Here is a 10,115-nt window from a genome sequence, read left to right as displayed (position 1 = left end):
AAATCCAAACAATGGTCTGTTCCAGTCCAACCATGACATGTTTAAACAAATAAAATGATAGGAACTGACTGCAACTAGCTGCCTGTAGCACAGTTGGTAGTGTTCGCTCTATAAAATAAAAAATAAAATGGTACTCGAACACCACAACCCATTTTGAATTTTACCAATAAACAGTAGAATTGAAGCAGCAGTCCAACTGGCAATATGCCCAGTCCAGATGTGCAGACCAGTTTGGGTCATATGTCACTGCAAAAACAAAACCCAAATCACTTAAATGGAGAGAAATGCCTCAGGTTGTTCACAAAGGGGGAAAAGCAGTCAATATCTAACGCACCTTGTCTATAGAGGTATTTTGCCAGCAAACAATATTTGCAGTTCTAATATCACCCCTGGTAGATAACTTCACTCCTTTGTCACTGACATTACAACTAGAAAGAAAAGACAAAAACAACTAGTATGTACCTGCATATCATATAATTTGTAAACAAGTTCTCACATTGGCAAATAAATAGATGGAGACATGATGGCTAACTTGAAGACCTGAAAAATATAGAATTTTCCTCTGTTCTTTGCCATCCATTTACTACAAATGCCCGACAAGTCACACAGAACAGTGCAAGACTGGCTTGTCAAAGTAATACAAAACAACATGAAACAGATATAGTAAAAGAAATATGATCTCGATTCTGCATGTTGTCCATTACCTTAGACAACCACGTTGGGTAAATTATTCAAGCAGTGGTGTTAAGTGCCAATTTTTTTTGAAAGATAACACAATTTTATTGAGGAAAGAATGGGTGAAGCCAAGATATGCCACTATCATCTATATCCATGTCACAGTCATGTGACCCAATTTTAAAGAACATTTCTTATGCATGGATGGATGCATTATGACACACATGTACTTATCATCATTCCGCAATGCATGGTTATGATCTATGTTCAATTACTTAGCATTTTATATGTGTTTGCTAAGTGTATTATGAACTCACCTACCTGGATTAGCCCATAGCTAACATCAATAGGTGGGCTGGAAAATAAACATTTCGGTGGCCCCACAATTTTCAATTTTTGTTATGTATTTTTCATCCTGATTATTCTCTGCTACGCCATTATTTCCAGTCAGCATAGTTCTTCTTACGCTACATCTTCTCAAGCAAAACCAAACAGGCCTAAATTACTCTGTTCAAGATAAATTTTGATATTGGAAATGGAAGAATCTCCATCACAGTCCAATGTAATTGTGACAGATGTTCCTCTGTGATCTTTTGCAGCCCACAAACTTCTTTAATCTCATGGTATAGATGGTCCTAGAACAACAATCAGAATCAGAAACATATAAAATTGAAAAGGTAAAGATGAAGAGATGATTGAATCTACTGAGAGAGCTACCTGATTCTTGGGATTGGGCTCTAGCTGACCCTAAAATAAGGTTTTAAATATCAGTAACCGGCTTCAATCACTGATATGATACAGCCCCACATCTGCCTATATCGCCTGGTAACTGCCCCTTCAAATGGTGATATACTTCGACACCCATCTTCATGGCTTCCTTGAAAGTGGATGCCCCAACGGGAAAGATCATAAACTCCTATAAAATAAAATAAAATAAAAAAGAAAAAGAAAAAATATACACAGGAAAGATCATAAGTTCTCAATCGACTCCTCACTACCCATACACAAGTAAATGACGTGACATCCAAGTAAATGAGGTGACAACCGTGAAATGAGAATAACTAAGTCTGGTATACCACCGACAGGAAATAGTGATGATTGAGCCCACAAAAGTTTTGGATCGAGCTGATATTTGTGTGGTCCTTTCAAGTGGGATGGAAAATACACAACTGGTGACTCCATGTGGATGAACAATCCAAGCCATCTAATCGGACAATGCCTCTGGAACTCATCAGAGACACTAAACTCAGCTTGACTCAACAGACGTTCTAGGTGAGTCAAGTTTTAAGTTCTTACATTAAGTTTCATAGACAAGCCTTTAAACCAATCTCCTACAAACCTGAAACCAAAAGTAAACCCATTTATCCATGGTCATTGAAACATCCAAATCTAACAATAATCTGAAGTGTGAGGAGAGCGAAAACAGAATCATCCAATAGGAAAAAAAAAAAAAAAAAACAATCCACCAATGAAAAGCAAAACCCAATCAGTGAGTTGACTGAGAATTCAAAGTCAACAAATAAAAAAGAAGGAACAAGAACAAAAAAAAGAGATAGAAAAAGAACTTCTTTCGCAAGGAATCCCTGCATCCAAATATAAAACAAAAATTTTAAAAACAATAAGAAGAAGAAGATCAAAATCAGTATTAAAACACCAAATCAAATAAAAAAAGGATTTTACTGGAAATCTCTGCATTCAATTCAGGGCATTATTACTTCTTTTTCTTTCTTTTTGCAACTTCAATTTGTTTAATTCATGAATCCAACTCATCTAGTCCACAGTTACATGTTTCTTCTTTGAATCTTCCAAGCCTAACTACATCCCACCAAATGTGCTTATGTGCATGAATTGGAAACAGTCAGAATTTCCTGTTAGTTAGGACTTAGCAGCTCCAAACCAACAAGCAAATTCTGACGAATACAAGAGCATGGAATTCATTTCAGTTTGCTCAGTTTGCTTGTTTGTTGCAAATGGGGTAAGCTAGTTGAGTTTTTTTTTTTTTTTTTTCAAGATTGGTAAGCCAGTTGAGTATGGAAAGACCATGTTTAAGAAAGACTGAAATAACATAAATCGCACACACCAGGCTGCATTTGGACGCTCAATTGAATTGAAATCATTCAATTCAATGAAATTGAAATGACCGTCATTGGAATAACCCCTTTCCATCCACAATGAAGATCCAGCCCCAAATAGCAATTCAGATTATTTCAAGCCGAACTCAAACCACATGGAATTGCATTTAAGGGCCGGCCATCACAATGTATTGAAACACAGTCCACCTCCATTTTAGTCCTTTCCCCTATGTTTAACTGAATTTTCACAACCAACTGCAACTAAGCATCCAAATGCACCCTCAAAATTCAAGAGAAGGATAAATAAGGATAAATACTGTCTGCTCTCTGTTTGTGTGGATCCTGCTGGCTAGATGGAATTATTGTCCCCTCTTAGGCAGTGGTAGCATCACGCCCTTCATAAGGCAATTCCATTCAATTTGAAGCATTTTAGCTTGGTAGACAAATATAAAAGGCAATAAAAGGTGCATTTGGTTGCACCAGATATCATGAAATTTAATTATTTTTGGTACAACTAAACACAACAAAAGGAGAAGATTAAAAAGATAATAATAATAAGAGTTTCAAACCATGAAATGCTGATGAATTTGGGTGGGCTACAAGGAGAAGAACGAGCACAACGATGATGATGCTGGATCTGAGCTTCATTTTTCTCGCACCTCAGTCCTTTCCGTGAAGGCAAATGGATTATTTTATTTCATGGGTTGTGGGTTATCAGCTTTTGGACTTTAAAACGGGTCGCCATCCGAACAGCAAGAGGTCACAAGCACAAAACACCTAACCCATCCGATGGAAATTAAATTTCCAGCGGGACAGACAGCCCCATATGTTTATTATTATTGATAACATGGACATGACAGAATGGACACCTGCCAATTTTAGGCGATCATCATATGTGGAATAGTATATCCTTACTTGTATATAGCTTTAAGATCATCTGGGATTTCTGGAATCTTGAGAACAGACCCATCATCATAAATTATCTTGTTCTTGAGAGCAGGAGACCAAAGACCCATCTCAGTTAAATCATGAAGAAGGTGTTTGTTCACAACAACAAATTCACCACTGAAAAATGAAAAATTCTTGAGAGCAGTAGATGAATGCTCATTGAAAGGCATAAGTAACATTATCAACATAAAGAAAAGCAGACCTTAGAATTTTTTGAAAGGCACAAGTAACATTATCAATAGAAAAGAAAAGCAAACCTTAGAACCCTCCTACTGTAGATATTGGAGGTATATGGTTCAAAGCACTCATTATTGCCCAGAATCTGACTGGTTGAAGCAGTGGGCATAGGAGCTACAAGAAGGGAGTTCCTCACTCCATTCTTCGAAATCATTTCCCTCAGAGCAGCCCAATCCCAACGATCAGATGGAGTCACATTCCACATGACAGGTTGAAGAATTACCTGCACATTGTTATGCCTATGTAAGAAAAAATACCAAGATCATAAAGCTAACCTCCTTCACATTCTTCCACATAAATCTTATTATGCATGCATCGGCATCATGCACATGTAAGATGAGAGTTCCCAACATGGCAATCATAAATAGCCTGGTCCTTGAGAGATTGTGCCATTGCCCTCAATCAGGCAGTTCCATTTAGATATTGTATTGTTGCAAATTGGACTATAAGAGTGAGCAAAATTGGTGTTCTCATGATTAACAATTTCAACACAAACCTTGCTCACAGGACTCCCATGATATGTCTCATAAGGGCCTTCTTTTGCAGCAAGCTCAGAAGAAGCTTTCAGAGCATGGTAGTAGATAGTCTCAAAAATGTCTTTGTTAACTCCTGAGCCTGCACGAACCCAAAACTGATCAGCAATCCCAACTCGTTCAATCAATAACAGAAATTAAATGACCTCTTGGAAACCTGCAATCACCTCCGGTGAATCAAATGGCATGCCAAGTAATATGAAAGTATCTGCAAGACCCTGCACTCCTATGCCTATTGGCCTATGGCGCATGTTGGACCTCCTCGCAGTTTCAACAAGGTAGTAATTCACATCAATTATTTTGTTGAGATTTGTGGTAACTATTTCAGTAATCTGTAAAGTAACACACATCAAAAAGAGAGAGAACCCAATGCTACAGAAAGGAATAGCAAACCGTCCTCCATTAAAATTCAAGACAATAAACAAACCTCTGCTAGCTTGTCAAAATCAAAATATCTGTTCCGAGAACCATTACTTCCAACCAGCTTAGATGGCTGTGACTCAATAGGGACCCCCTACAACAAACAAGCACACCATTACAAACTATAGAATCAAAGGAGAAGTGGAAAGCTCTACTGTGCTACATGCATGAAAGCAATGGAAATTACCTTCTCCCTGACATATCGTGATAACGCAATTGATGCCAAATTGCAAACTGCAGTTTCTGTAGGACTAGTGAACTCAATGATCTCAGTACACAAGTTCGAAGACTTGATTGTCCCCAGATTCTGTTGATTGCTTTTTCTATTACAAGTATCCTAAATAAACAAATAAAGGTCAGAAGGGTAAAACCAAGATATCTAAATGGTTCACTGGGATTCATGTTTCTCTCAGTAGAATACCTTGAAAAGCATATAAGCCGTTCCACTTTCTATCTGGGATTTTAGAATTTCAAACCAGAGATCCTGTGCTTGAACAACCTTCTTTGCCTTGCCCTGAGTCCCCAAATACAGTAACCGATGATCATATTTTGGGCGATCATTTCTCTTTCAAATATTGTAGACGGAAAGGATTATGAGAAGTAGTAATTAGAAAGTTGTTCAACATGCAATTTGACATACACAAAGAAAACCAGGAAAAAGAGGAATACAAAATAATGGATTATTCATGCTAAAGTCTCCATGCGATAACAATAAAAGGAGATTGAAACCTGAACGTTAGTGGTTTAGATTTATGATCAACAAAACTGTGTTTGAAATGCAAATCATCAAGCATATATTATAAGAATCTTCTAGAACAGATGTGACAATTTACTCTGTTTGAGAAACAAGAGAAAAGGAAAAAAAAAAAAGAAAAGGACGAGAATGTAAATTCTACAAGAGAAACAAGAGAGAAAAAAAAAAAGCCAAAGAACCCAACAATGTAAATTCTACAAACAGTAAACCAAAATGTTGGGGTATTCAAAACTACATAAAATAGTACTTATCATTCTAGCTCTTATTTGCTTCAAATATACACCAGAAACACAATCTTATGCTATCATTTCAATTAAATTCCAGTTTTTCTTTTTCTTCACAAACTATGACAGTCTACCTTCTAATAATTGAGACACTGCATAGCCTTTTACAAAAATCCACCCCAGTATATACTGATCCTACATTCAGTAAGAAAAATAAATAATAATAATAATAATAATGTTACAAAAGTGTTCTCCCTGTAAATCAAACAGTGCACATATCTACTACCATTTGACTTTCAGTAAGACATACTTGCCATATTAAAAACATCCTGCATTAATAACCAAACCTACTGCCTCATTTGTACAAAACAAGTACAGAGCACAGAACATCCATGTTTTCATCACAATAAGGATTTACAGATTGTAACTGTTTGTGAAACAAAACCACCACCAGAATCGAAAAACTTACATCCAGACTTTAAATTAGTAAAGGCTTCAAATTCACAAAATATGACTTAAAAACTCTGTTAACAGAAGAAGGGTTAGCACGAAAGAGGAAAATGAGGAGCTTTGCTAAACACTAAGCCCACATGCACCTGTTACAGGCAGGCATACACATGTGGAATATCGAGTTGTGCTCCAGCCAGGTGGGTGATGTGGGTCCCACCACAAAAATCTAACCCACTACATGGAGGGCCCAAATGCAGAAAGCAGACTCTTGAGAAACGAGAATCAGCCAGATTGGAAGATCCTGAACCTCTGACAAATGGCCTTTGAATGGATTGTGAAGCAAAGAGTACAGCAACAGTCCACATCCAACAGAAAACATTACAACGGTTAAAAGGTCAGGATCTTCCAATCCAAGAGCTTTCTAGGCATCCCCATCCAAGAGTGCAGCCCATTGGATAAATGGCATAGATCACCGAGCTGGATCCACTGCTACCGAAAACCATTCAGTTGCAAACACAGGTTTATGGAAAAATCAGATCAAGGGGAGAGAATTGCAGGAATCTGGAAAGCGAAACCAAAATCCATAGTAACATCGTCGAATCTCGTCGGGAAGTCGGGATATGGGAAGAAATTTGGAGAAATAGAAGTAGAAATCTAGGGTTTTGAAATGAGTGAGTGAGTTGGAAAAGGGTAGTACCTTAAATTGGAGATGGAAGAGCGTGGAATGAGATCTGGATCTGTCCTTTTACTCTCTCGGCTCACGAGAGGAGAAAGTCCTGAAAAATACACAAGAAATCCATAGATGAAAAATGAAAAAAGAAAAAGCATCTTCTCACTTGAATTTTTTGAAATCCAAACCCTAGTTCTAGATCTAATAAATCCCCACCATAACCAGTCAAAAAACCTTGTAAAGTGCAGAAAATAGATCCAAAACCCTAGGAAACAAGAGAGTAGCAGACCTAGATACTCAATGGGTTATCAGGTTGCTGCAGCTAGAGAGATCCCAAAGCAGCTGTGAGAGAGAAAGAGGAGAGAGAGAGAGAGAGGGAAAGAGTAGAATCGGGAGCGAAGATCGGGAGAGAGAAAGAGAGGGAAAGAGGAGAATCGGGAGAGAGGGAAAGAGGGGAACGGGGGTGGAAACAGAGAGAGCAAATGAAGGGCCGGTTAGGGTTATTGATATGTTCGGCGCCCTTTGTCGGCAGTGCACGGTGGGCGCCCGAAAAAAAAGGGTCAGCAGTGCCGCACTTTGTTGTAGTGAGTAGTCCAATGGGCCACAGTGTCAGATTTGCTCAATGACCCTCAATCGAGTGGTCCTTTTCTTATATAGAAATCATTTTTCCTACTTACAATATATCCCTTAATTACAGCATAACAGCAACATCTATATTCCCTAATTACAGCCCTAAATTACAGCATAACAGCAGCATCTATATCCCCTAATTATAGCCCTTACTATATCCCCTAATTACAGCATCTATATCCCCTAATTATAGCCCTTAATTACAACATAACAACAACATCCATATCCCCTAATCACAGCATCTATATCCCCTAATTACAGCCCTTAATTACAGCATAACGGCAGCATCTATATCCCCTAATTATAGCCCTTAATTACAGCAATATATGATACAACAATATATGGTAGGTTTGTTGTCTATCCTACTAACATCCCCCCTCAAATTGATGTTGGTCGATCAAGAAGCATCAATTTGCAAACAAGAAATTGATGACGTAGTCATGTCATAGCTTTGGTGAAGACGTCCGCTATTCGAAGATCGCTTGAGACATGTGGAAGAGAGATAACCAGAGTATCAACAGCTTCCCAAATTGAATGGCAGTCCACCTCAATATGTTTGGTACTCTCGTGATAGACGGGATTGGTAGCGATTTGAATAGCACTCGTATTATCAGCATGAAGAGGAGTGGGAGTAGACTAAGGAAAACCTATTTCAGCAAGTAAGCCACGGAGCCACATAATCTCCGAGCAGGCTACCGACATGGCACGGTACTCGAACTCGGTCGAAGATTTGGAAACACGATCCTGTTTCTTACTCTTCCAACAGATAAGTGAATCACCAAGAAACATACACCACCCAGTGATAGACCGGCGAGTATCAAGACATCCTGCCCAATCAGCATCACTAAAAGCCATAAGCCGAAGAGGAGTACCAGTAGAGAAGAACAAGCCACGGTAAGAGGAACCTCAGAGATATCGAATAATTCGGCGGACTGTGACAAGATGAAGGTGGCGAGGAGATTGCAGAAATTGACTGACTTGCTAGACAGCAAAGGAGATGTCAGGCCGTGTAATAGTGAGATAATTGAGACTACCAACTAACTGTCGAAACACCATGGGATCAGGAAGGAGATCCCCCTCCTCACGTCGATACTTGACATTCACTTCCAAAGGGGTATCCACTGAAGAGGAGTCCTGCCAACCAGACAAGGAAATCAAGTCCTCCGTGTATTTATGTTGATGCAAGAAAACCCCAGAGGAATCGGACTGAACCTCTAAACTGAGGAAATATCGGAGAGGATCAAGATCCTTCATATGGAATGAATCATGAAGATTTTGCTTGAGTTGATCAATGAGGGCAGAATCAGTCCCAGTGATGACAATGTCGTCAACATAAACTAGAAGAAGAACGATACCAATAGAAGTCGTTCGAAGAAACAACGAAGAATCATACTGGCTTTGGATGAAAGAAAATCGAAGTAAGGTAGGCCAGAACTTATCAAACCAAGCCCGGGGAGCCTGTTTCAAACCATACAGAGAGCGCTTCAGCTTACACACATTTGACGTTGATGACGAGCAGAGGCCAGGAGGAGGTGTCATGTAAACATCTTCCTGTAAATCATCATGAAGAAATGCGTTCTTCACATTCATCTGGCAAAGGGACCATCCCTGAGAGGCTACGATGGCAATAATAGTACGCACATTGTCATTTTAGCGACAGGAGCAAAGGTCTCCTCATAGTCAGCCCTATACTCCTGGCGGTTACCAAGGGCAACCAAACGAGCCTTATAACGGTCCACAGACCCATCAGGCCGAAGTTTCACAGAAAAAACCCACTTACACCCAATTAGCTTGACATGAGAAGGACAAGGGACCATGTCCCAAGTCTAATTTTCTTGAAGAGCTTGAAGTTCTTCCTGCATAGCCTTTCTCCAACACTCATGTTTATCAGCTTGTAAGTAGGAATTAGGAAACGACACAGTTGATAAGGTAGCCATGAAGGAGGTATGAGGGAAACCATACCTATCCGGTTGATGAGAAGAACGGCCAGATCGTCGAGGAGGGTGCAAAACGGGATCAGGTGGCGGATCAGACTCAGGAAGGGGTAGAGTTGGTCGACGGCGTTCATACACAAAATCAGGCTTGAAGCGTTCAGGAGGGCACATCAAATCATCAAAGTGAGGAAGAATAGAAACTGCAGGAGATGATGTAATAGAACTAGGAAAGAAATATTGATGCTCAAAGAAAACGACATTACGAGATATATGAAATTTATTGGAAGAAGCATCATAGCACACAAATCCTTTTTGAGATAAGTTATATCCCATAAAGACACATTTCACAGATTGCGTAGAGAGTTTGTGACGTTGATGCGGAGGTAGATGCACAAAACAGACACAACCAAAAGTGTGTAAGTCAAGAAAGCTAGGGTGTTATTTATGCAGACGATAGAATGGAGAGTCGAAATTTAGCACTTTAGAAGGCAAACTATTAATCAAGTATACTGCTGTAGCTAAAGCTTCAACCCAAAATTTAGGAGGAACAGAAAATGCAAGTAACAAG

At 39.1% G+C, this 10,115-nt stretch overlaps 1 protein-coding gene across 1 annotated transcript; it reads right to left on the bottom strand.

The window, feature by feature from the left end:
- Positions 1-3,195: 3,195 nt before the first annotated feature.
- On the bottom strand, positions 3,196-9,430 carry LOC131225021 (ribonucleoside-diphosphate reductase large subunit-like). Its single transcript, XM_058220450.1, has 14 exons — positions 9,272-9,430; positions 9,058-9,164; positions 8,656-8,832; positions 8,486-8,594; positions 8,261-8,369; positions 7,011-7,089; positions 6,240-6,339; positions 5,307-5,450; positions 5,073-5,222; positions 4,893-4,979; positions 4,623-4,797; positions 4,429-4,538; positions 3,953-4,155; positions 3,196-3,812 (listed from the first exon to the last, which is right to left on the bottom strand). Exons 1-14 carry the CDS (start codon positions 9,428-9,430, stop codon positions 3,659-3,661), a joined length of 1,863 nt encoding a protein of 620 aa, XP_058076433.1. The 3' UTR covers positions 3,196-3,658.
- Between the last annotated feature and the right edge of the window lie 685 nt (positions 9,431-10,115).

The sequence above is a fragment of the Magnolia sinica genome, chromosome 14, assembly GCF_029962835.1.
Source record: "Magnolia sinica isolate HGM2019 chromosome 14, MsV1, whole genome shotgun sequence".
In the NCBI taxonomy this organism is placed as follows: Eukaryota; Viridiplantae; Streptophyta; class Magnoliopsida; order Magnoliales; family Magnoliaceae; genus Magnolia; species Magnolia sinica.
The sequence above is the reverse complement of the archived record's forward strand: the minus strand, read 5'-3'. Positions and strand labels throughout refer to the sequence as shown.